General features: G+C 39.8%; 2 protein-coding genes across 7 annotated transcripts in view; one reads left to right on the top strand and one right to left on the bottom strand.

The window, feature by feature from the left end:
* Window positions 1-5,726, top strand: part of osr1 (odd-skipped related transcription factor 1) — an 18,480-nt gene extending 12,754 nt beyond the window's left edge. For both annotated transcript variants that reach the window (XM_088433252.1, XM_088433251.1), the window contains exons 2-3: window positions 2,769-3,445; window positions 5,095-5,726. In XM_088433252.1, the coding sequence (XP_088289378.1) occupies window positions 2,796-3,445; window positions 5,095-5,227 (783 nt within the window). In that variant the 5' untranslated portion in view covers window positions 2,769-2,795 and the 3' untranslated portion in view covers window positions 5,228-5,726. The remainder of the gene's footprint in view (window positions 1-2,768; window positions 3,446-5,094) is intronic.
* Window positions 1-26,593, bottom strand: part of LOC148413245 (uncharacterized) — a 46,371-nt gene extending 19,778 nt beyond the window's left edge. For 2 of the 5 annotated variants that reach the window (XM_088433246.1, XM_088433249.1), the window contains exons 1-2: window positions 24,658-26,593; window positions 1,609-1,684 (exon numbers count right to left, since the gene is read on the bottom strand). In XM_088433246.1, coding sequence (XP_088289372.1) covers window positions 24,925-26,481 — 1,557 coding nt within the window. In that variant the 5' untranslated portion in view covers window positions 26,482-26,593 and the 3' untranslated portion in view covers window positions 1,609-1,684; window positions 24,658-24,924. Of the gene's footprint in view, window positions 1-1,397; window positions 1,563-1,608; window positions 1,685-24,118; window positions 24,265-24,657 lie in introns of those variants that run through there. The other 3 variants (XM_088433247.1, XM_088433250.1, XM_088433248.1) reach the window with 3 other exon arrangements.
* Window positions 26,594-27,257: the final 664 nt, after the last annotated feature.

The following is a 27,257-nucleotide window of genomic DNA, read 5'->3' as shown; positions in this document are numbered from 1 at the left end:
ATATACATACACAGTTCAAGTCTGATGAGATTTGCACATAGGTGAGAAGCCATGTCTGATTCAACTCACAGTCCCTTTGAGGTACTGAATCTCACATTGTTTTAAGCACAGGATCGTCAGAGCTCTTTAAATCTGGAGGCCTCTGATAGCCAGACAATCAGGGGTTAAAGGTGAGGAGACCCTCTTTAGCAGAGCACTTCTATCCTCTAATGACCTCCTGAGTAAAAGTCAATTACTTCTGCGCCATGATCATAAAGGAACAGACCACGGGGGGCTGTTTAAGCTTGACTGCTCCTCATTACAACTACTTCATCCACTAAGTGATGAGAGGCCTTGACCGGCTGTTGCCTTTTGCATATTTTTTCCCTTGTATAAGGCACATATATTCAACTTGCGTGTAGTCTTTAAAAACATGTTTTGATGGTTCACAAATATACTTCATATTAGTCTCATGCTGCATGACCTGCTGGCATCAGATTCTCTCTTTGTGGTTATGATGAATCTAAACCAGCTCAATTAAATTAATAGACGTAAATTGTACTTAATTTAACCCATCATTTCATTGCCCTTCCTCCTTCAGAGGATGTGTCTGAAAATTTGTGACTGTTAATGAAAGCTTTTGCAGTGCTGTGTTTAGGTATGGCAGCATTTTTATACAATATGAGTTTCAGCAAAAGCTAATCCTAATCGTCACTGTATACGTCACTACAATGCTGGTCTGCTATTGGTCGGCGTCACGACTCCCTAAGATACTGGTCTGCTATTGGTTGGCGTCACAGGGCCAATAAGATACTAGTCTACTATTGTTCGGCATCATGGTTACAAAATGGCAGCATAATAAAGATCTGTTCTTGCGTGAGTGCTTACAATATTGTATTTATGAACATTGTAGTGCTTAATTCAAAGTGTAATTGGTTAGCCATGGGTCCCAAAATAATCAAGCTGAAGATAATCAAGAAATATGAAGAAGGCTATGCTAGGTTAGGCTACCCTCAGTAGGGACTATGGCTATAACAAACTCGTCACGACTCAGAAGTAAATAAATGCTTTATTTTTTTATTTATTTTATGATATTTTATTGTATACATGTACATTATATAAGTAGCACTTACTATACTGTTTTGTTACCAATTTTTAATATGTATACACAATTTTACACAATTTTGTGTTATACATGCATTAGCTAATTAACATAGCTTTGGATTGCTCGCCAACGGTGAATATGCGTTAAGATCCCAACTGCGGAGGCCCACTGTACTTATTTCACATTTAAATTAATGTTATTCAAAAGTGCATGTAATAAAAACATTTTTTTGGGGGTTATGCGAGTAAAAGTTGAGTAGCGGGGGTTGAAAATGAAGAAAACTTAATTGTGTTGAAAATTGGTGGTTGGGTAATAGACCTCAACGTAAATTCAAAACAGATTGAACTCTTTTTAGATCTTTAATATCTAATCTATCAAGCATCAATTAAAGAGTGTATATTATCTTTTATTGCTTGAGTGTATAGGGCTGTTCAAACGGATCCGGGAGCTGCTCAGCTCGCTGTCAATCATAGGCTACCTGGAACAAAGACACATTGTCATCTTGTTATTCCTGCTTATCAAACCTGATTTAACAGCTCACAGGCTCCTGCTGAATGTTGCCATTCTCTTAAACCATCTTCAACAGCTCCAGGCATGTTTCTGGCAACAGGAAACACACATTTAAACTCTTCTCGATTTTTGTCTGATACTGTACATTTATGTATGTCTTCATGCTGCCAATTGTTATTTGCTGGCCTGCTTTGACACAATTACTTTACACATACGCGCTCATTTGTTGTGGTACCTTGCTGGAGATCCATTTCTTGTGTAGTTTATTAAAAGCTTACATTTGCAAGTTTTGAATCACCTGTTCTTATGTTCTTCTGTTTCTTATGTGTTATTTCACAACAGCAAAAACACATGGACGAGAACTGTGGAAAGACAAGCGATTTTTTTTTTTTTTCTCCAAAAGAGTAAATAATAGTGTGCTGTAGTGAAGTTGACTGCATTGCTAAGGTCCATATTAAGTCAGCACTTCACAGCACATACCTGTAGATCCTCATTAAAAGGGTTCTTGCATGGTGGCTCAAGAAGTATTTGCTTTTTCACAAGGAAATAATGACTGGCCCTTGAACAGCTTTTACTAGCAATCAAAGCTGGATGTATACGCATGGTGTGCATATTGACATCCCACTCCTTAGTCTAGACCGGGCAAGGGGGTACCACTCTATCAATAATCTATTATATATCCAGAGTACTAAACTTGGTGAGCCCTCACAACACATAGACTCTTTTCAAATTTTAGGGTTTGTTGCAAGCTCGCTTTCTTCATTGTTAAAATCAATTATTGATGGGCCACTTGATATTCTGCTGGCAGAGCAACTATTATTTAAGGAGGACAATCTGGGTCAAGTATATTATATATGCTCTTGCAGCAATGCCTAAAAATGTTTGATTTAAAGGGGAAGTCAAGTTAAAATATTCTTGACAATAATATTCTTTGCCTTCCCAAGGTCTAAACATGACATTCTGACTGGCATTAAATTTGTGGAATATGAGTTCAGTCGCAAGAAAGTCTGATAACTGATCTAACCCTAATTTGGTCATTCTCTGCTGTAGCCCCTCTTTGTCGTGCACCCTGCCATGACGAGCACATCAAGAAAAAATTACTTTCTTTGATAGGTAAATTAGAGAAAAATCAAAAGAACCTGGCCTAATCAGCCTATGTGTTCTGTCTTTGCAGGTGTATTATTGAACTTTTTCCTTAGCCATGGGCAGCAAGACTCTGCCAGCTCCCGTCCCGCTCCACCCATCACTCCAGCTGGCTACAAATTATTCCCTTCTCCATTGCTCCACAGGCCTTCCGTTTCCAACAGATCATTTACATAGCATCTACAGCTTCAGTGCTTTGAATGCATTTCAGCTTCACCAATGGACCCCGGGCTACCTGCCTGTGGCCCTGCCTCGATGCATCTCAAAACTGCCAGTCCAGTTGGCCTCCATCCCAGTTATCCCTCATCACCTGCAGGACTCTACAGGTCGGCTGCAGAGCTCAAAGAACAAGCCTCGTTTTGACTTTGCCAACCTGGCCACAGCAGCCACCCAAGAGGATCATCTGAAGGCGAAAGACCTAACCGTGCCAGCAGTTGCTTCTGCTACTGCTTCATCTCACCATTCTGAGTCAACCGGACTTGGGTGCCTTCTAGATGTCAGCAAGCTCTCCTATGCCGAGCGAAAATCCAGTCGAGGCCGGTTGCCCTCTAAGATGAAAAAAGAGTTTGTATGCAAATTCTGTGGCCGACATTTTACAAAATCCTACAATCTGTTAATCCATGAGAGGACACATACCGATGAGAGGCCGTACACTTGTGATATTTGTCACAAAGCCTTCAGAAGGCAGGACCACCTCCGAGACCACAGGTGAGAACATTTAGTGAAAACTATTTTGTCATTCTACAAAACACCCTCTTAACTTTGACCACAGTTAATAGAGGTTTTTAGCATCATATTTTAATAGTTCACTAATGTCATTCCTGAACAGTTTGTATCTACAGGACATGTTTGGGCACAACTTTAAGGAACAGGAGACTTAGCCTCAAGCGTAATAATATAAGTTTTGAGAAAATGTAGCAAATTTAGAGAATTTGATCAAAATAGACAAGTAAAGGTTTAGATTCTCTCATAGAATGTTGATGAAGAGTGTTACCAAAAATTGATGGGGAATGTAAAACATTCTTTGGACGTTACATTTGTAACCTGCAATGCTCTTAACAAATGATTAATCATCATTACTTGATACCATTTCATTCCTCGTCAACACTTTTGTGTCAGAAATAATTTGACATGTAACAGCAAGTTAATGGGCTTGGACCTGAATGAAAAGCATTTAGTGGGGAGAGCATGTTTTACGATATCATACAGTAGGTGTGGTGTTACTTAACACAATAGCAGCAATATATAAAAGTCAAAATACAGTACGAGCAAGGATAGGCATGTATCCAACATTTGTTTTCGTTTCTAATCATACTAGATGACAAACATCACACCAAATATTGCATTGTTACTATGTATTCACTCCTTTGTCTTTTTGCACACAGTTTTAGGGTAAATATTACCTCCTGATAGCGATAAATTGATACACTATCATCATGTGAATGAGGCTGTTCTCTTCTCAGCAGCCAAAAGTTATTGTTCCCATACTTCAAAACTATAGATTCCAGTCAAAAGTCAGGAAACACTTTCAAATTTAAGGAGTACGAAAAGGAATTCAAAGTATTCATTCTTGAAAATGCGTGGCTGTCCACCCCTGCTTTTGGCACAGCCGAAGTGTTGCGGGGGCCTGGTTTGGGAGTCTTGGCATTGCATCTATGTTGTTTTTGGATGATGTGGTGCTTTTGGCTTCTTCAAGCTGTGACCTCCAATTCTCATTGAAGCGGCTCACAGTCAAGTCTGAAGTGGCTTGAATGAAGCGCAGCACCTCCAAATCTGAGACCACGGTCCTCAGTTGGAAAAGGGTGGAGTGCCCTAAGTGCAGCGGTTTAGTATCTTGTTGTCTTGTTCAAAAGTGAGGGTAAGTTGGAGAGGGAGATCGACAGGTGGATGGGGGACTCTGTACCCCTCTGTTATGGTAAAGAAAGCTGAGCTGAAAGATGATGCTCTCTATTTACCAGTCGATCTATATTCCTTCCCCCACCTATGGTCATGCAAGAGGCCAAGATGAGTTTCCTCAGCTAGCTGTCCACTTCTCCCTTACCCGAGGATTTCACATACAAGGCAACTCCGCTCCGCTGCCTTGTATCTCTGCTGAGTCGTGTGTGTAGATAGCCATCTTGATGAATGAGAGCGGTTCCATATGCTGCTTGTCCACTGCGCTGCGGCATGGCTGCGTCGTTGCACCATGGTGCGCCAACTTCACGCAGGACTTGAAAAATCTGATCTGCCATTGTCCACCGTGGTCAATTTCACAGTTCAGAAAGCATAATAATGTTATAGTAATAATAAGGTTTAAATTACTAATAAAACTGTTTTGTATTATTCCTAATGCAGTTATGTTATGTTCCATTTTACAGGTACATTCATTCCAAAGAAAAGCCCTTCAAGTGTCAGGAGTGTGGGAAAGGCTTCTGTCAGTCCAGGACTTTGGCTGTTCACAAAACCTTACATATGCAAGTTAGGGAACTGAAGCCTGCCAAGAGTAAATAATTCAAGTTTCTCCAGAGGAAGTAAAAGAGACACTGGATATACTATGATTCACTATGACCAAATACAATGATATCCAATAAACAACCAATGACTTAAAAAGCTGCTCAAGGATTAACATTTTCACCAGCAATGCCTTACAAGATACCAAAATAAGCCTTTGTGAAGAAGTGCATCAACAGTTAGTTAATTGTGTTGTCTTGACAAGAGACCCCAATGGATATGTGGAAAAAAACTGTGTCTGCTTATTCCAAATACTGCATTGTACTTCAAACTGTAGTCCAAAGAAAAGGTCCCACGAACATTTATGCACCTGAGGAGGATAAAAGCCATTTGAGCACGCTTTTTTTTTCCATTTCAATGTAACATTCCAATTTATTCTTTGTATGGATATATTAGAAATGTATTTTTGCACTTTAACCTGATTATTGATTTTCTCTATATATATCACTGGATCTTATTTTCGGAAATAATCATTTGTAATAAAAATGTTTTACTCTAACGGTTGAGTGGAATATTGCCAGGTTTCAATAAACAATAAGAGAATTATTCCAAAGATGCATACAGATACAAAAACAAAAATCTTCCCTCCTCTCTCCACACCAACCTGACAAGAGGCCGTCTTGGCCCCTGTAGCATCGACCAATTACACAGGCAGAGCCGCTCAGGAAAATGACTTTGAACACACGGCAGCAACGCCAACTATGCACGACAAATGACAAATAGGGGGTATGAAATTGTAAAGAGTGATGACATATATGTGTGCAGAGCCCATTTTGCGGGTCATGGGCAAACCGGACCTGCTGTGGCGGCACTCTCTCTTTGTGCTGTTGTGATTGTGCCATGCCCAGCCCAGCAGTACAGATCAAGTTAAAGAGTGAAGCTTTAAACAGGTAGAGGAGCAATGCGGCTTAAATCTCAACTCAATCCACTTTACAGAACTCACCACCTTACTCAATCCATTGGTAATGTCCACTTAATATTTATTTCTGTTCTTTCCCATGTCAACCGCTTTGACATATGCCAACACGCCAATAATTCCTGTTCACACATTGCAAATGAGCTCAACAATGCGTCCCTTCCCAGGGCCCGTGAGGTATTTATGACAAAAACAGTCAACACACATATACCCAGATAATATTTAACTTGCAGCATATGTATCGGCAACATATGTACAAACATTCTCATTTGGTAGACTGCCGATATCATCCACCCATTTTCTATTGCCGCTTATCCTCACTAGCGCCGCAGGCTTGCTGGTTCCACCCTAATCTGGTTGCCAGCCACTTACAGCGCACACAAGGATGAGCAATTGTTCACGCACCCAATCACACCTAAGGACAACAATTTAGAGTGCCCTCTATGCCCTCCAAAATATCTCCAAGTGGTTATTGGTTGACAGCTCCACCCCTCTCTTTACCCAAGTGTCCAAAACATGTGGTCACAATTCCAATAACACATCCACAAAGTTGATCATAGTACTCTGGCCTAGGGTGTTTTGGTGCCATGGACACCCTTTTGTTTTGAATATGGTGTTCATTATGGACAGCATTCGTGACGAGCATAGAAGTGCAACAACAAAACGCCAGAGGGGTTGGAGGCAGGGTTTGCCCCCCAGGTCTCAATTTCATTGCGAATTTGAGTCCTCAGATGGAGCAACAACAACAAAAAAGTGTCCAAAAAGGTGGGTAAGCTGAACTGCCGTTGGCACAAACAACAGTCAAGGCCTATTCTCCCACTTTTGTAAATGCATTTTTCTCTAAAGTAAGACACTGCCTATCAGTAATATTCATACAGTAGAGCAAACCAGGATTTGTGAAACATTTAATGTTACCACGTAATAGAATAGAATAGAATGTGTCATACTCTACCAGTCCTCTCATTTCCTGTCTCACCACTCCTGCTCAACTTCTCTGGCAATGAACACTGAAGTCCAACAGCTAATGCTCATCACCTGCTCTGTATATAACCCGGCCTCTGCCTTCGAGAACTCCCCAGATAATCTTGATGCATTACGCCGAGCTTTCCAGCACTTTACCTTGTCTGCTTACCTGTGTTCTGACCCATCTTGTTCCCGACCATTAACAAGCCCGCCGACTATCCTTGCTTGCCTTGCTCCTTGAGCAAACCAGACCAGTGCAGAGTCCGCATTATAGCAGATGCTGCATCGATCCACCTGTCGAGCTCCCGTTCCATCCTACCCTCACTCGTGAACAAGACCCCAAGATACTTGAACTCCTCCACTTGGTGCACTCCACCCTTTTCCGACTGAGGACCATGGTCTCTGATTTGGAGATGCTGATCTTCATCCCAGCCGTGTCACCCTTGGCTGCGAACTGCTCCAATGAGAGTTGGAGGTCATGGTCTGAAGAAGCCAACATCATCCACAAGAAAAAAAAAAAAAAAGATATTAGACAGTAAAGACTATTCCAGATCAACCATCCACAGATCAATTTTCTATCCTATTATTTCAAATGTTTGAACTGTCCCCTGTCAAAACAAAGATATTCATGTTGCATATGTGTGTGCAGCTCTAAAACTCTGTTCCTTTAATTGCCCATGCTAAGCATTAATTAAAGTTGAGAATGTAAACAATATTTATGTGTGTATGTTGGCATGTATTGTAGAGGAGGAAGGCTGTTGGCCCAAGGCGGATGCACAGCTCACTACTCTGCATTTCTCTTATAGCCAGGAACTAATCAGTCTGTCAGCATCACCCAGTAGCCAGGAAAACACACACAGCTGGTAAACTTAAAATGGCAGGGGATGGTGTACGTGACACAAACCTTGTTTCAAAACATTACAGCCTTGTTCTTGTCTAGCATGCGGCACAGTACAGGCGGAGGACAGGCTGTTGACACCTACTCTTTAACTACTGTTACCATTTTGGTGCGATTCAATAATTGCACCAAAAAACTGCATTCATAATGCCCTTGTTTGGTATCACCGTAATTTGTTTGATTTACCCATGACTTAAGCACAATAATAACACAATGTTTAAAATAAAACACACACACACATAGCTGGCTTTGCAGTGAAGATTCTATCATTACTACACACTACTAAGTACTTACTTAGGTGGTACAATGTGTAAATCCCAATAAAACACCATGGTGAATCAAACACACAACTATTATTTTGGTTACTTTACAAATGATATTTGAATTGTTCCAAGGGAAGGTAGGGCCTTTTCCAACTGGCTGAGCCAATTCATACATCAACGCCTATGGCTTCAAATAACAGGCACATGTTTTTAGTTTGAACAAAGCAAACGAAGCTTCTATTTCTAATTTCTACATGTGCAAGTACTGCACTACATGTACTAAGAGCTGTACTGTCCATCTCCCATACATGGCAGATGCCCAGTTGCTGGGGTCTTTTGGGGCTAATACAGTACTATTTAATTATTTTATTATTATTTTAGCCCAAAAGACCAGCAGCCCAATAATCCGTTTACAATTTAGACAGCAAATTCAACTGATCAACATATATGGCAGAGCTATGTTGCCAAGCTTTTATCAGAATCTGTCTTTGAACATTTGATGTCCATCCATGCATCCATCAATTCATCCATAAATATATAAATATAAAATTAATAAATATTTAAAAAGAAGAAAGTTATTAAAAAAAGACCAAAAAAAACATGTTGCACAACCAGCTAACGGTAGCATCAGCGTACAGTGATCCCCCTACCCCCCTAAGTCTGAAATATATATATATATATATATATATATATATATATATATATATATATTTTTTTTTTTTTTTTTTTTTTTTTTACAGCGCATTGTGCTCTGAATCCTGAATGGCTCAGGGGCTTTACTGTTGTCTCGAAATAAAATATTGACGCTGTACTGTATTGGTTTAGCACTTGTCAATTTACAGTGATCCCCCCTACTTCGCGGTTAATGAGGGGTGTCAACCCCCCGCGAAGTCTGAAATCCGCGAAGTAGGGTATCAGTTCCTAGATTTCTATGTACGCCCCAATATAGCCGCAGTAACCATAAACAATCTTTTTTTTGTGTGTATCTTTTGCGTATTATATTTCCTTTCTCCTATTATTTAACATTACATTATCCTTATTAACATTATTGTACATTTATTAAATAACTAATATTACAGTAGTTAGTTTGTTGAGAATTTGCAGTCACTACTGGTTATCTGCACCAAGGCTCCGGTGAAAGAGTACGCTAAGTCATCACGTTGAACTTCACATTTATTTTGGCTCATGTATGGTGTATCATGTAGTATCTGTTGAATAATAAATCAAGAAACATGTTAAAATCAGTCAACTAACATATAAACACTTGCTGAACTTTAATCTATGAATTTACTGTATTTTTAGCCGACATTAGCGGGTTAGCATTACTAACAACAACTACTAACTATAAAGTGCAACCTCTACACAAACGAACACATAAACAGAATACACACTCATCGCTTACTAAACATAGGCAGTAGCGTGCGTTATCAACATAAATTAACTAAATAAACTATAAATATGATTTTACGTTGTCCTTCATTGCGTCACCTAACGAGCCCAATGACGCACAGAGAACGTAAAATAGGAAACGGAAATGTGACGCGACCCGACAAATTAAAAGCATAATTTCAAAATAAGATAAAGTCACGAACTAACGCTTGAAGAATTCTTAAGATTGTTATTAACTAATATTACTTAGTTATTTGATGGATACAGTACTGTAAAATGTACTTTTTTTGCGTTTTTCAATTGTTTTACATTTTTGCGCTTTTTTTAAATTATTTTTTTATTTTGAAATATGTTTTATTTTTCCTGGAAAAACCCACGAAGTGCTGAGACCGCGATATCTGAGACCGCGAAGTAGGAGGGATCACTGTACATCGAAGCCAGACTGATGCTTTTTTTTTTTTTTTTTTTCCCCACTCACAATAGCTGTAGAAGAGCATCACAGAATTCGGACCGATGTGACTTTCTGCATCGGCCTCCATGACCAAACCATGTCTCGGCACAGGGATTTGGCACAACTGCTTTTTGAGCTACGATGCACGCACCGGAGCTTTGCGTGTCAGCAGCCTATCCCTAGTAGTTACTGTACATATATGAATGAGAAATACTAGGCATGGGACAAGATACAAATTTCACGAGACACGATATCTCACGAGATTGAGTCCATGAGAATGAGATATATTTTTTTGTAAGATATGATACTTCTGCAAAATTTTTAAAATGATTGATAATTTAAACTTTATTTTCAAAACAATGTATTTAATTTGAGCAGGCTGCAATAAACTAAATTGTTTCCACATGCTGCTGCAATAACACATTTTTGAGATGAGATCTCTGAGTATTTGAACATGAAAAAGAAAACTTTTCACACACTGCTTCAAAAATTGCAGCTGAACTCTTTCATAGTTGAACATGAAAAAAAATAATAAATCATGTTTAATCTGCCAAACATTAAACAAAAACAAAAAAACAATGCAAACAGTGACAAACTCATGCCAACTGATGTCGCAGGGATGGAAAGGTGCACTTCACAAATAGCAGCAAGCAAAGGAATCAGTCTTATGGCAAAGTTACTTACTTTCTTTTTCAATGGCATCAGTTACCTCCCCTTTGGTTTTCTTTTAACTTGCTGGAAGTACTGTGCGAGTAAAGTGATGTCTTGATGGGAAATCACGGTCAAGGCTGTGAATTGGCCGCCAAAATCCACTGCCTTCCACCGTCAAAAATGGCTTCATAGAGTACATGATGTACATACCAATATACCATGTTATTTTTGTAGCTCTCACACTTGATGGGTCCAGTGGCAGTCCAAATGCATTAGTTATTGTTGCTTGCTTGTGAGAAGGTGTTTTTGAAGAGCTGGCTAGCTTCAGATATTGGTGGTCGTATTGCAAATGCCTTAGCATGCAGTTCGCATCATCTGTGGTATATGTTTGTTTTTTTTTGCAGAGTTTACAAACTGTCTAAACGTTGACACACAGATGATTTAAAAGTTGTCGGACCATCATGTATTTCTCCTGTGTACTGTACACCATTGAGTGCTTTCTTCTTTTCAATTAACGGCGGATTGCAAACAACGGTTAGGTGCATACCGCAACCTACTGTACTAGAGTGTAGTGCTCAAGCCTACCCATCAGCCTCGTAGCCCTCCATTGCAGTATGCCTCTGAGTCAAACCTTTATGTGTTGAATTAGCTTGATATCTTTGTTTTTCAATATTTTTGCCGATGGATTTGTACTTTGCGGGTCAAAGTCATAATTGTAGTCATGTACAGTTTATCATTAGTGGAGATTGTCTGGTTTAATCTAGTGGACTCAAAACTATTTTCTTTAAACTCCTTACTATTGCTATGAGCACCACTTAATAGAAATCATTGATAAATGGCATGATTTATCATGGGTTGACTTATTTTGAGTCAAGTATTTACTGACTGGAAATACTGATCCAGACCTCAGTGATAGGTGTGTTTGGCTAGATCAGAGAACTTTTAAGCTGGATGTACAGACAAAACCAAATGATTGCATGTGGTGTGAAATTGACACATAATTCAAAGTCCAGTAGGAATAGGTAAAGTGGATGAAGTGGAAATATAACACAGCAAAAGTATTGCACAGTTTTAAAAGGTAAAATTGCCATAAATTAAATTATACAATTAAAATGCCAGTTAACATGTTTTAACAGCATTACAAATTGTTGGACAGATGAAATAGTTATGAACCATGTATTCAGAGAAGGAAGAAACTTGTTCTCCTTGAGCATTCATCAATGTTTTGATGAATAAAAAAAAATACGTAAATGAAACTGAAAATCAAAATGACCAGAGCAAAAACATATAAAACCACATGCATAATGTTATTTGTGACTTTCTAAAAACTTTGGTCAATATTTAAATAGTGTGACTTTGGAGGTGATTGACTAGATGTGGCACTATTCGTTGCTTAACTGAGAGAAGCTAGAGATAATCAAGAAATACGAAGCTAGCCTAGCCTAGGCTACCCTTATTAGGGAATAAGGGCATTACAATCGCAACTCAAAGGTAAACAATTCCTTTCTTTATTTTTTATTTATGATGTTTTCTGATTGTATACATGTATTTTATATATACGTAGCACTTACTATACTATTTTGGTACCAAATTTTAATATGGATGTACATTTTTGATATTTTTACTCAGGGTTCAAAACGCATTAGCTATTTAATATAGGTTTGGATTGCCCGCCATACGGCGAATTTGCTTTACGAGCCCAACCTCGGAATGGATTAATCTCGTAACCCGGGGGCTCAATATATATATATATATATATATATATATATATATATATATATATATATATATATATATATATATATATATATATATATAAATACAATATATATATATAAATATATATATATATATATACAATATATATATATATATATATATATATATATATATATATATATACATACATATTGTATATATATATATATATATATATATATATATATACAATATATATATATATATATATATATATATATATATATATATATACAATATTATATATATATATATATATATATATATATATACAATATATATATATATATATATATATATATATATATATATATATATATATATATATATATATTGTATATATATATATATATATACTACATATATATACAGTCAGCCCCCTGCTTACGAGCATCCTGATTTGCGAACATTCCGCCTTACGAGCGTGGATCAGGGAGAATTTTGTCCTCCGCTTACGAGCAAACCTCTCGTCTCCCGATATGCATTGGGACAGCGTCATTGTTGCAATTTTGTGAGTTGTAACCAAAGGTGAACTGACGCTCGAACAAGCCATAAGTGTGCTGCCTAGTAAATGCAACACACACAACCACCTCTCCGCTTCCACCGTGCTCAATTCACGTCGGGAAAAACAGTTGACATGAAATTAAGTGTGCCGATTGCAGGACAAAAAATCGTCACAGATTTAAATGTGTTTTAATCAATAAGATGTCAATACATTCCAACCGTTTAAAAAAAAAGTGCAAATAATTATCAGTCAGTCAAGGAGACGCCAATATGCTATTGGTCGATTAAGGTCACCCGGTCTCACTCACGGAGATGCTATTGGCCGGTGTCACACGTCAATCACAGAAGTGCCGATATGCTATTGGCCGAACGCCTTTATCTAGCTTGATGGCACAGCTGGTTGGGATGGAAGGAAGTAGAGAAAACCCTGACTGAAAAAGTTACTTTGACACTGTAAGACCAATAGCATATCTGATTTACCGTATTGACTTAGAGCATTCATCTCTGCTCATCTCTGCTTATCTCAGCACAAGTCACGTCTTTCCAAAGGTAAAAGTCATTTATCCTTTGTATTTGTTATTTAATGCAACTGTACAGTAGATTATGTCACTTAATATTAATTTATGTATACAGCGTGATGATTTTACCTAAGGCTTCTGTGCGCGTTGCACGCACTCACGAATTAACATGGGTTTGGATTGCCCGCTATACGAGCAATTCGAGATACGAGCGTAGCCGCTGAACGGATTAAGTTCGTAACCCGGGGGCCCACTGTATATATATATATATATATATATATATATATATATATATATATATATATATATATATATATATATATATATATATATATATATATATATATATATTGGGTCGCAAAAGTGTTTTGCGATACATATTGCGATATATTGGGCAATCTTTGGTTAAAAAAAATATATATATATATTTTATGTATATATATATATATATATATACAGTGGTACCTCGGTACTCGACCGCCTCTATACTCGACCAAATCGGTGCTCGACCAAAAAATTCAAGTAGATAATGCATCGGACCTCAAACAGATTTTCGGTGCTCGACTAGCCGAGCCGAGCCGAGCCGAGCCGACCCGAACGCGCTCCTCGGCCCTTCTCGGCCAGCGGGTAAGCGCCAGTTCAACTCAGACCGCCAGCGGAGTAAGACGTTTGTTCGAGTATTTCTTCCCGGATTTAAACTTTTTCGTGTTGCTCTAGCCCTTAATAATGGGTTCAAAGAAAGACAGTGATAAGGGGAAGGCAAAGAGGAAAACAATGAGGACCACTATTGAACCGAAGAAGGAAATTATAGCAAAATATGAACGTGGTGTACGAGTGTCCGACCTCGCGTTGCAGTTAGCTAGCGTCATCATGGAAGGAGTAACTCCCTCCCGTCCTCTCCACATCCATTCCTGTATGCCATCAACCACTCTCCAAAACGTAAGTAAATTATACAAAATGGTTTATAATGCTTTATTTATCTTTATCTTTATCATGTACTGCTTGTGCACATTTACTTGTGCACACATACTTTCCATTATTTCTTATGGGAAAATTGCTTTCGGTATATATATATATATATATATATATAAACTGTACTTCAATTCAGATGAACAGTACCTGTTGTAATCATGTACTAATGAGGTGATGAGGCTCAGTGAATGTGCTAAAATCGGTTTCATGTGCTTGTTCTCATGGCATCTGGTGTAATCATACATGCGTTTTCTCATGTTTTCCTAAGGTAACCGTTATTAAGTCATTGTGTTGCTCAGCTGAAGAGTCATGTTCAGTAAGTGGGACAGATACTATCAGTTGGTAATGTTTTGTTTTGAAGTTAATGGAGAATTTCATGTTGAATGTGTCATCATTAAATGTGATTAAAAAATCCCTGCTGTGCGTTTATAGATGCACATATGTTGCCTGCTCCTTTGGAGTGGTTAACCATAAACATTGTTTAAAAGTGAACACTGGAGTGTTCCCAACACACCTGTGTTTTCATTGCACTTCACACGCCTCAACCCTCTCACCTCCCCCCTGCCCTAGGCATGCAAGATCATTACAGCGCACAACTGCATCATAAATAAATACCAGTGCAGAGTTCATTAATTGAGCAAGCACCATGGAAAGTATTTGCACATCTTTCACACATTATGAAAGAACAAAATGATTGTCTACAACCTTTAAATCATAAACTGCACAATAAAGTATACTGCACCTGTGACACCAGTCTTTCTACTCATATTATAGCTCTACCACTCACGTTACAGTGGCTACATTGAGTAAGCTTTCCCTCTGCAAACACCATAGAATGAAGATGTTCTCAGCGGAAACCCTGTGAGCATTATAATAAAACACTTTGGATACTGTATGGCAGCGACGGCCAAGTCTGGTCCCCGAGAGCCACAATCCACCTGATTCAGATGATTGAGGTTGATTTGAGACGCATGCAGATGAGCTAATAATTTGACAGACTAATCTTTTTCATGTAATTAGTCTAGTCCGGGGGGTGTCAAATATAAAGCCCACAAATCGATTCCGTGAAGCACTGAAAAGTTAATCGGGCTATTACCAAACAATCAGCTTTGGTACCTGTTTTATTATAAAACAATCGGTTCAGTATCTCTTTTCAAATTTACTTCATTTACAGCTCAGCTGTTAGCACATAGTGTCAATGTACTGAACATGATGTCATGACTTCTTGAGTATTTTTTTTTTTATGTATATCATTATAACCAGTGTTCACAATCAGACACTACATCAACATTTTATTCTCTTCATTTCATTTTTAAATGTTTATTTATTATGTTATATAAAAAAAAGTTTTTTGTTTTTAAATGGAAAAAATGACTTTTTTTTTTTTTTGCGTCCCTACATCCTAGAATTTTTTACTGATACTTTCAAATCAACGTGCGTCCAGCGGACGTAATGTTGTTTGACATCAAAATATGAATTGTCGTCAGTTTTTTTATTCAACAAAATGACCATTGACAAACATTTTTGACAATAACCCACAGTTATACTGGGCTTTGTGCTAGACTTGAGCTTGGCATAAAAATAAGCGCCCCTGACGATTATGATGTTTCACCTTCAGAGATGACTAGCCACTTAAGTACAGCTTTTGATATGTGTGAGAGCAAAGAGGCTTTAAGTCTCTGAAAATGCATGTTGTGACAGATTGGTTATGGCCTCATTTTAAGGTCTCCACCCAGAGTACATACATTAACGAATGTGCATAAGTGACACATTTGTCAATTGGAGAATCGACACAGCCAAAACAGTGTGCAGTAGTGTGCTTTTTCTGATTAAAGCACATGGGAAAATATGCCTCTCAGAAATGTTTATTGACACGTCACACAAATCAATTGTAAATTTTGATGAAGCTCATTAGGCCTATGTTATTTCATATGCCGTTATATTTGTGCCACAATTACGCACGCGCGGAAAAAAAATTTGAGCGTTGAAAATAAAACTGAGCGAGCAAAAACAGATTTTGAGCGCAGAAAAAAAGGTTTTGGAAAAGAAGTTTCTCGCTCAAAATTCCTTTTTGCTCGCTCGCAATAGCATTCTCGCGCTCAACATCTCGCTCTCGTTCGCAATACTCCTCCCTCCCTCGCTCAACATCGCGTTTGCTCAACATCGAGCTCTCGCTCGCTCGAGTCGTCCTCTGCGCTCGCTCAGTTCTGCTCACGCGTTACGTTTGTGCCACAAAACCAGCCAATCAGAGCTTGTAAAAGCACATTGATTGACAGCTTGATATCCAATGAGATTGCTTGTTGTGTTCACCCGGAAGGAGCAAACGAGAGTGCGTCACATCGACATGGGTGGGAGTTGTGGGCTTATATTATTAAAGTACAAAAACTAACAAGGTATTTCTGTCAAATGATACAATTCAGTAATAATAATGATATAAAAGTAATTCTCCAGCCCAAGACCGTGTTGACGCACTCTCGTTTGCCCTGTTCAGGTGAACACAGGGCAAACGAGAGGGCGTCAACGGATAGCGTACAAGCAATCTCATTGGATACTGAGCTGTGTCAATCAAAGTGCTTTTACAAGCTCTGATTGGCTGGTTTTGTGGCACAAACGTAACGCGTGAGCAGAACTGAGCGAGCGCAGAGGACGACTCGAGCGAGCGAGAGCTCAATGTTGAGCAAACGCGATGTTGAGCGAGGGAGAGAGGAGTATCGCGAGCGAGAGCAAGATGTTGAGCGAGAGAGGGCTATCCCGAGCGAGCAAAAAGGAATTTTGAGCGAGCAATTTCTTTTTCTGTGTTCAAACTCCATCGGCGCGCGCCCAATCTCTTATCATTACGCGCTCAATAGTTTTTTTCTTGCTCTCAAAATCTGTTTTCGCTCGCTCAGTTTGATTTTCTCCGCTCAATTTTTTTTTCCGCGCGTGCGTAATTGTGGCACAAATATAACGCCATAATTTCAGGGCTATTGTGTATCATCATAATGGTCATTGACCCAGAAACCTTGGTGCCCAGAAGTGACAGCACTTTTTATATTCTAATTTTGTCTGCTGAACTTTGCCACAAGAATGGGAGGATGCCCTTGCTACATTGAAGTAATTTCCCATTCAGACTTGGTTTCACCTTCCCGACTTACTATGATCATGTACTGTCACTGTTGGAAAGCAGTGATAATGGCGTTGCATTTCCTTCCCCTCTCGTCTCTCACTGGAGGAAGTCTGGAGTGAATTGCAAAGTCACTGCCGGGTTTCTGTTAGTTCACTGGATGTCCATCCTGCCACCCTGTGTTTCACCTTGCCAGTCGGAAGCCATAAAGGTGTCAGTGCCACAGAGCGACATCTACTGTGCAAAACATTACCACAGGCCTTTTATGATCTCTTCCAGTTCCTCGTAAATTATTCAGTTAGGACAGTAGCAGTGAATGACATTTCCCTTAGGCCCAAAGGACAGAGGTAAAGCCAAGGCCGGAGAAGTCGCTCCCTTTAGTATTGACAAAGGTGATCCCACAATAATTCTCTCCAATAAGCAACAAATAGTGCCACCTCTAGTCAGTCACCTCCAAAGTCACACTATTTAAATGTTGACCAAAGTTTTTATAATTATATGGCTGAAAGTCACAAATAACATTATGCATGTGGTTTTATATGTTTTTGCTCTGGTCAGTTATTTTGATTTTCAGTTTAATTTTCCTGTTTCGTTTTTTTGTTATTCAGTAAAACATTGGTGAATGCTCAAGGAGAACAAGTTTCTTCCTTGTCTAAATACACGGTTTATAACTATTTCATCTGTCCAACAATTTGTAATGCTGTTAAAACATGTTAACTGGCATTTTCATTGTATAATTTAATTTATGGCAATTTTACCTTTTAAAACTGTGCAATACTTTTGCTGTGTTATATTTCCACTTCATCCACTTTACCTATTCCTACTGGACTTTGAATTATGTGTCAATTTCACACCACATGCAATCATTTGGTTTTGTCTGTACATCCAGCTTAAAAGTTCTCTGATCTAGCCAAACACACCTATCACTGAGGTCTGGATCAGTATTTCCAGTCAGTAAATACTTGACTCAAAATAAGTCAACCCATGATAAATCATGCCATTTATCAATGATTTCTATTAAGTGGTGCTCATAGCAATAGTAAGGAGTTTAAAGAAAATAGTTTTGAGTCCACTAGATTAAACCAGACAATCTCCACTAATGATAAACTGTACATGACTACAATTATGACTTTGACCCGCAAAGTACAAATCCATTGGCAAAAATATTGAAAAACAAAGATATCAAGCTAATTCAACACATAAAGGTTTGACTCAGAGGCATACTGCAATGGAGGGCTACGAGGCTGATGGGTAGGCTTGAGCACTACACTCTAGTACAGTAGGTTGCGGTATGCACCTAACCGTTGTTTGCAATCCGCCGTTAATTGAAAAGAAGAAAGCACTCAATGGTGTACAGTACACAGGAGAAATACACGATTGTCTGATTACTTTTAAATTATCTGTGTGTCAACGTTATACCAAAGACAGTTTGCAAAAAAAAAAAGAAAATGCAAACTGCATGCAAAGGCATTTGCAATACAACCACCAATATCTGAAGCTAGCCAGCTCTACAAAAACGACTTCAACAAGTAAGCAACAATAACTAGTGCTTTTGGACCGTCACTGGACCCATCAAGTGTGAGAGCTACAAAAATAACACGGTACAGTATATTGGTATGTACATCGCGCACGCTATGAAGCCATTTTTGACAGTGGAAGGCCGTGGATTTTGGCGGCCAATTCACACCCTTGACCGTGACATCTCATTAAGAAATCACTTTACTCCCACAGTAGCTCCAACAATTTACAAGAAAACCAAAGGTGAGATAACTGATGCCATTAAAAATGGAAGTAAGTAACTTTGCCATCAAGACTGATTTCTTTGCTTGCTGCTATTTGTAAAGTGCACCTTTCCATCCCTGCAACGTCAGTTGGCATGAGCGTGTCACTGTTTGCATTGTTTTTTTTTGTTTATTGTTTGGCAGATTAAACATGATTTCTTTATTTTTTTCATGTTCAACTATGAAAGAGTTCAGCTGCAATTTTTTGAAGCAGCGTGTTAAAAGTATTCTTGTTCATGTTCAAATACTCAGATCTCAGCTGAAAAATGTGTAGTTGCAGCAGCATGTGGACGACACTATAGTTTATTGCAGCCTCCTCAAGAAAAATATATCATTTTAAAAATAAAGTTCAATTAGCAATAATTTTAAAAATTTTGCAGAAATATCATATCTCATTCTCATGGACTCCAGTTTGCCGGTTGTGCAACGTGTTGTTTTTTCTGTCCACTTCCCCCATTAAACATGGTGGACCAATATAGCACCTCCTTCCTGCAGATAGCATCCAAGTTACATCATGTTCTACGGGAGGCCTCTAGATGGCTCATATATATATATATATATATATATATATATATGTATATATATATATATATATATATATATATATATATATATCACAAACAGGTGGGCATTTTAATATTTTTTTGGGGTGGTCCATCATACCGTAGAGCCTTTGCGTCTATTTGAGAAGTTTACCCAAACTGTAGTTGTGGGTCCTTTTTAAAATGGGCTTTTTGAAATGTCATTAGACTCATGTTGCAAATCAGCAGAATTGCCACAGTTACAGACATACAGAATACTTTCATGCTTCTCCCCTACAGTTGCTGGTGATTCCAATTGATGATTTGCTTTTTATCACATTGTGAAGGTATTACTGCTGCAAACGCACTTCTTGTGTGAGTGTAATGTACTGTACGAATGAAAGACTAAACACACATAAGAAAGAGCGCTAACCCTACACGCTCCCTTTCATAAAACGTGGGGACACACCAGCAGTCTACAGAACAAAAATAAATTGTATTGTAAAGATTTGTGCGTGTTATCTTGTGTGGTGTAACCCTGGTTTGAGAGTCAAATGCTGACATAAAACCAATGTATGTTTGGGATTACTGGTGGATAGCTCGACACGTGAGATGTTTAAGTCATGATGTTAAAAAACTTTGGAAGTTTGACATGTTGACGATTGAGACTAGTTACATTAGATTGTTTCTTCTTAAAAACGGTAACAAATTGTTACCGGTTTGAAACTATGTCTCTTTATTATTAATCGCTCAAAATAGCTTAAATGAGTTTAGCCCACGCGTGGGTAAACTACGGCCCACGGACTGGATCCGGCCCGTTGATGATGGCACAAAATTAAGGTTTGGTTTGTATGTTTCCATTAATTTCATTTTGACTTGTTATGACAGACTATAATGATATGATTTTAAAGCTCCTCGAGGAAGAATGATAGCCGGCGAAAGAGAGATGAATGAGGCATTTTCAATTATTGCTCTTCTACTGGTCAGGTTAGAAACCATCTGCATCAATGTCAAAGATAAAAAAGTTGAAAGTGAGTGCCGAGTGTTTTAAGAAAGAATGGACACATAAATACTTTTTGGTGTATTCCGGTCCAAGGCTGCATGGCTTATTTGTCAAAAAACCATGTCGGTTTTAAAAGAATATAATAGCACCCGTCACTTGTCCACCAAGGCGTCTAATTAGGCCAGCAACTAATCAACACAAGAACCTACAGCTACAACTGACAGGTTGGTTGCTCACATGCAGGCTCAGCAAAACACCTTTATTCGAGCAATGGCCATCGAAGAATCAAACAGAAAGAGAAGTTATTTACTGCCATTCAAACTAGCAAAAGCCAGCAAGCATTTCCCCGAGGAGGAGTTTCTTAAAAGTGCAAAGTAGAGACCTCAAGTATATTATATCCTGAGAGCAAGACAAAATGTGAAAAAAATAACTTGTCATGCAGGTCAGTGACTTGCTGTATTGAAGTAATTGATGCTCAATTAATGAGCAAACTAAACAATAAGGTGACATCATTTTCATTATATTCTGTGGCACTGGACACAAGCAGTGACTGATAAAAAGGACACTGCTCATTTCAAGATAATGGAGGACTTCTTGGATATGAAATCCCTGAAAGGAAAAAAAAAACCTGACTTATTTAACAGCGTATCAATGGTCATACAGAGGCACAAGTTACCTTGGAGTATGGTCATCAATGTTACCTCAGATGGATCACCAAATCTGACAGGAAAAACGTCAGGATGCTCAAGAGGTAATGTTCCTACACTGCATAATTCACCAGGAAGCACTGTGTAAAACCGTGTTGCAGGTTGACCATGTTGCAAGTCCTGTTAACTAATCAAGCGTGCGGAGTTTGCCATCACCAGTTTGTTCTTTTGCTCAAATTTACACCGATCATACAAAGTTACTGTACCAATCTAATATCCACTAATTAAATTAAAGGGATAATGTGTAAGATTTAGACACTTTTTAATTACAAACAGCAGGAGGTCAAAATCTTACACACTGTCCCATCAAGGAAAAGTGTGTCAACATGTCTGGGAGCTCAAACAGATTATTTCATTTTTGCAGCTACTTGAAAATACAATTTTCCTGAGCTGAATGACACAGATTGGCTTTGAGTGTTATGAGTGATGAACTCCTCAGATCTGTTCTGAGAATTGCCACAGCAAGATTACCTTTAGACCAGTGGTTCTTAACCTGGGTTCGATCAAACCCCAGGTCTTAGGTGAGTCGGTCTCAGGGGTTCGGTGGAGCCTCCACCGTAGAGGTCCACTCCTCAGTCCAGTCTGCAGTTAGTGGGCACAGTCATTGAAAGTGTCCTGCTCTGAGATTTCCTATCGGTCCTACTGAGCTAAGCTAACGATAGCGCAGCACTGTCGGCACAATAATAATAGTCAGCACGGCCTCGGCCACTGCGAGATTGCGGTCCACAACATAAATGTAAGGGTTCGGTGAATGAACAAATGAAACTGGTGAAACTGGTAGGGTTCGGTGCCTCCAAAAAGGTAAAGAACCACTGCTTTAGACTTTGATGCACTGGCTAAAATGGGTGATTAACAACACTGCTCTCAATCAAAAGTATATGTTAGTACAATAATACTTTAGCCAAGTTCATAAGTTATATGTACTGTTAACAAATGCAGTATTGTATCTTGTTGCTGTCCTGGCCCGGCTGTCAAATTTTAAAAGACAATATGGCCCCCGAGCCAAAAAGTTTGCCCACCCCTGGCCTACCTCAATATTTCTGGTTGCAAAACGCCAAATGGCTGTTTTCTTAACAATTTCCTTACTTTTAAATATCCCAGGCTCAGTGGACCCTTCTGCAAATCTATTCACTGATGGAGAGAAGGAAGCTGCTCAAGCAGTCATCAATCATCTTGCTAGGCAAAAAAACGGTGAGATCTGGGATGAATGGCCTTTTAGGGCCTCCACATACCAATGCAACATTGGGTGTTGGCTCATCGGCATACACCATCAGTTTGGTGCAGCGAAAGACTGTCGGAAACTTGTTGGCGGGGGTTTGGAAGGCATCCGCGGACAACGGAGCATGTTGAATTAGGTTGGCCTGTCGGAACAAGCGCTCACTCTGAGAAACCTCTGGGAACTAAACCTAATTTTTTGTCGTTCATAATTGGTAAATATCAGCGTTTGTTGTTCAGATTTACATTATATTAGCCAGCAGGAGCTATACATTGAATCTGCCCTTTTAAAAGAAGAGGAGTAAAATAACGGTAATACTTCTTCAGACAAGAATTGGACAAGCAATAACAAACCATAAATCTTAAAAATTTATATTTTGCTTTTCATAGGAAGAAAAGACATACATGCAGTGTGTGCATGTGTACGTGTGTGTGTGTAATTAATTGCAAATACTGCTTTCCCTCACAAGATGAATAAACTATTTACCCATATTTTAATTTGCTGTTACACATTACACTTTTTATTCATTGATTTGAGTGACGGACCCTCAGATAGTTTCTGTGTTGCAGTATCCATGGGAAGTCCTGCTTCAGTGAGTATGATCCAAAATCCAGCATACTTCCTTAGAAGACATTGACACCATCCTTCCAAGTCGAGGAAATGTCCAGAACACAGAAAACATGTACCTTAGGCCTGCTTAATAAATGCTTAACCAAGTATTGACAATAGTGGCATGACTATTAACAATAGAGTTTGTGTCCTTGCGGTTGCAGCGATCCAGTGATTTATTTACTTATTTTTTTACAAGTATCTTGAGAATCAGGTTATTGCACAAACTTAGTTGCTTTGAACAATTTGTCAACTTTGAGGGAAAAGAGTAACATGTTCTTCAATTGGTTTTCTTCATTAACTTCATTAACTTTAAAAATGTTTACAAAATAAGAAAACATCTTGTTAGTGATATTATTTTATGCTTTTGGACACAGCACACTGTCAGGAAAAAGACAGTTTTAATTTTGGGGTGAAATGCATGGAGAATGTTCCTGTAATTGTTGAATATTGATCCAGTTGCTGCCGAGTGTCAAATGTCTCCATTGAAAATACAGGAACAACACAACACTCTCCCACTTTGCCTACGTCTATGGCAACAAAAAAGTAATTAAAACACTGTGAAACTCAAGATTGTTCAATTCAGATTGAAAGGGCATTTTTATCTGTGTAATGAATATGGTTTATTGGTACTGTTGGGGAGGATTTGGGTTGCTGGCTCGTTTAAGGTGTCTACCGGGTACAGGACGGTGTATCGGTAAGGATACAGGAAGGAAAGTTCGTTCAAAGAGTCTTTACTCAACAGGTGGAATGGTGAAATGATGATAATGGAAATAAACATACAGAAGTGAGGATTTATCGGCAGATGCAGAGTCTGAAATATCAAATAACAAAGATAAGTATAGACTATAATAGGTAAATTATACATATCAGTAATTGGAACAATATTGAAGCCTTGATATGCAACTGAATATAAATGATCACTTTAACTTAAATACAACCTAAATAATGGCACTTAAATGACATCTTAAATAGATACATATCACACTCCCACAATCAGTATTAACATTCTAATTAGACCGCCATTGAAAACTCCCTAAATATTTATGTGGTCTATGGAGACCTCCAGCGGCCAACAACAATGGCACACATTCCAACAGTAGTATAGGTCTAATATCGCGATTCCTTACGAACATAAATAAGGACGCGAAACAGACATACAATTAACGGTTTCAAACAAATACAATAGATAACATAGAAAACTTACTTTTTTGTCATGAACTCTGTACTTAAACTTAAATGCGCCACTTCGCCGACTTTACGAGCGCACGACCGCACGGTGAACAGGACATCACTGACTTCCGCATACGAAAGCATGCAGTCATGTGACCCGGAAGGTACGGCAATCAAACGGTCCAGGTAACTATGCAACAATAAACCACACTTGAGAATCTAGCAGATACAAATATTTGGGGCCTTTTATACAGCCGCCCCGCCAATGTGCTAGGCACATTTGCTTCAAATAAAAGGCACGTCAGTCTTTGTGGTAGTCTTCCGATGGGAGGTCTGGTAACAGCACCAACCGAGCGACAGGACGGGTATACACCTGTCCCTTGATGTCCACCTCAGCTGATCTTATATATCCATCATCACTGCGATGAATCTTCTTCACATGACCAATTGGCCACATAGCACGGGGCAACTGTGGGTCGGCGATCATGACGACTGCTTTCTCCAGGAGTTCAGGAGGGGATGTGTTCCACTTCTGCCTTGTTTGCAGTCCGGGGAGGTACTCTCTGATGAATCTCGACCAAAACTGGTCGGCAAGGACCTGTGAGTGGCGCCAGCGCCTGCGGCTCAGGCACTCAGTCTCTGGGTACACAATCTGGGGGAGTGATCCATCAGGCCGTCCCAATAAAAGGCTATTAGGAGTAACGGGGTCGAAATCGGCCACATCCGCGGAAACATAGCCTAAGGGTTTTGAGTTAAGAATGGCCTCCACCTCCAATAGAACTGTAGAGAGGACATCCTCATGGATAGGCTCGGTCCCTATACAGGTGCGTAGGGCAGATTTAACTGCTCTGACTTCTCGCTCCCACACTCCACCAAAGTGTGGAGCTGCTGGAGGGTTGTAGTTGAATTTGATTTTCTGTTTGGCAAGTTGGCTCTGTAGGGTTGGTCCCATACTATTAAAGGCTTCCTGCAGCTCTCTCTCTCCTCCTTTGAAATTGGTCCCATGGTCTGACCACAGCTCAAAAGGGGTTCCTCTTCTGGCAATGAATCGCCTCAATGCCATCAAGAAAGCGTCAGCGTCCATACTTCGACTGAGATCAAGGTGTACTGCTCGGGTGGTCAGGCACTTAAAGATGAGACCCCAGCGTTTCTCCTGACGTCGTCCTATCTTTATCAACATGGGCCCGAAACAGTCCATGCCTGTGGAGTGGAAGGCAGGTTTGTGTAGTTGGAGACGGGCGGTCGGGAGGTCTGCCATTCGAGGTATGGAAGGCTGTGCTCTCCAGCGCTGACAATCTACACATGAACGCTGATGCCGACGAACTGCTTCTCGTCCGTGAATAATCCAATATGTCCTTCGCAGCTCAGCGAAGACTCGCTCTGGCCCAGGGTGTTTAAGATCCACGTCATATTTCTTAATGAGGAGACGGGTCACTGGGTGCGATGCATCCAGAACGATAGGATGCGGGGTGGTCTCGTACTGACCTTCAAGACGACGTAGCCGACCCCCAACTCTAATGAGTTTTGTAAAGGGGTCCATAACTGGTGCTAGGGTGAGAAGTCGACTTGAATGCGCGACAGTCTTCCCAGCTGACAAGAGAGCCCACTCTTCAGGAAAGGTTTGCTTTTGAGCTTGTTGTAGGAGGAGTAATTCGGCTTGTCTGTACTCTTCCACAGTAGGTGGATGCTCAGAGGAGTCTTGGCCATGAAGCTCCTTTGCAGTAGCGTCCATAAGTTCCTGCCAAGTTTTGCATGTCATAGCCTCCAGTCTGGGAAAGGTAGGCGAGGTGACAACGGAACCACAGAAGGTGACCTTCCTCATCTCAGCTGCATCATCCGGTGTCTCCGAGTGCGGCATTTCTGGCCATGAGTTTGGACACTCTAACAGGAAGGGTGGTCCCTGTGACCATCTGTTGGGCTCTAAAAGGGACACTAGTGTCTTCCCTCTTGTGAGGTCATCTGCAGGGTTATTTTCCGAATTTACATAGCGCCAATTGCAGCCTTCAGTTAGCTCCTGGATCTCAGCTACTCTCGATCCTACAAACACCTTATAGCGACAAGATTGGGAGCGCAGCCAGGTGAGTACGGTAGTGGAGTCAGACCACAAGACTATGTGACGTAGTGTAAGGGTCAGCTCCTTCTTAAGGGTAGAAGCCAGCTGAGCTGCCACCAGAGCTGCACAAAGCTCCAGGCGAGGAACGGAATGCACCCGTTTGGGGGCGATGCGGGAGCGAGCTAGAACAAAGGATAGGTGCACTTTACCTTGTTCATCTTCTGTTCGGAGAAAGGCGACTGCTCCGTAGGCCTTCTCTGAGGCGTCAGCAAAAATGCGAACTTCCCAAGTGGCACCTTTGAGGGAGGTTTCTGCAGGTGCATATGGTCGTGGCATGGTGATTGAAGGCAGATGCTCAAGTTCTGCCTCCCAACTGGTCCAAGCCTGCAGCAGGTCAGGAGGAAGTTTAGGATCGTCCCAACCTCTATGTTTGTCCCACAGCTGTCTTAGGATGAGCTTGGCACGAGTGGAGAATGGCAGCAAGTACCCCAGCGGGTCGTACTGTGAGGCTAAAACCCTGTAGATGTTTCTCAAGGTTGGAGTTTCATAGGGTACCAACCTCTGCTTATATCCAAGGGAAT

This window comes from Hippichthys cyanospilos, chromosome 14 (genome assembly GCF_059441005.1).
Source record: "Hippichthys cyanospilos isolate Australia breed blue-spotted pipefish chromosome 14, RoL_Hcya_1.0, whole genome shotgun sequence".
Lineage (NCBI taxonomy): Eukaryota > Metazoa > Chordata > Actinopteri > Syngnathiformes > Syngnathidae > Hippichthys > Hippichthys cyanospilos.
This window is presented reverse-complemented; position numbering and strand designations above follow the sequence as displayed.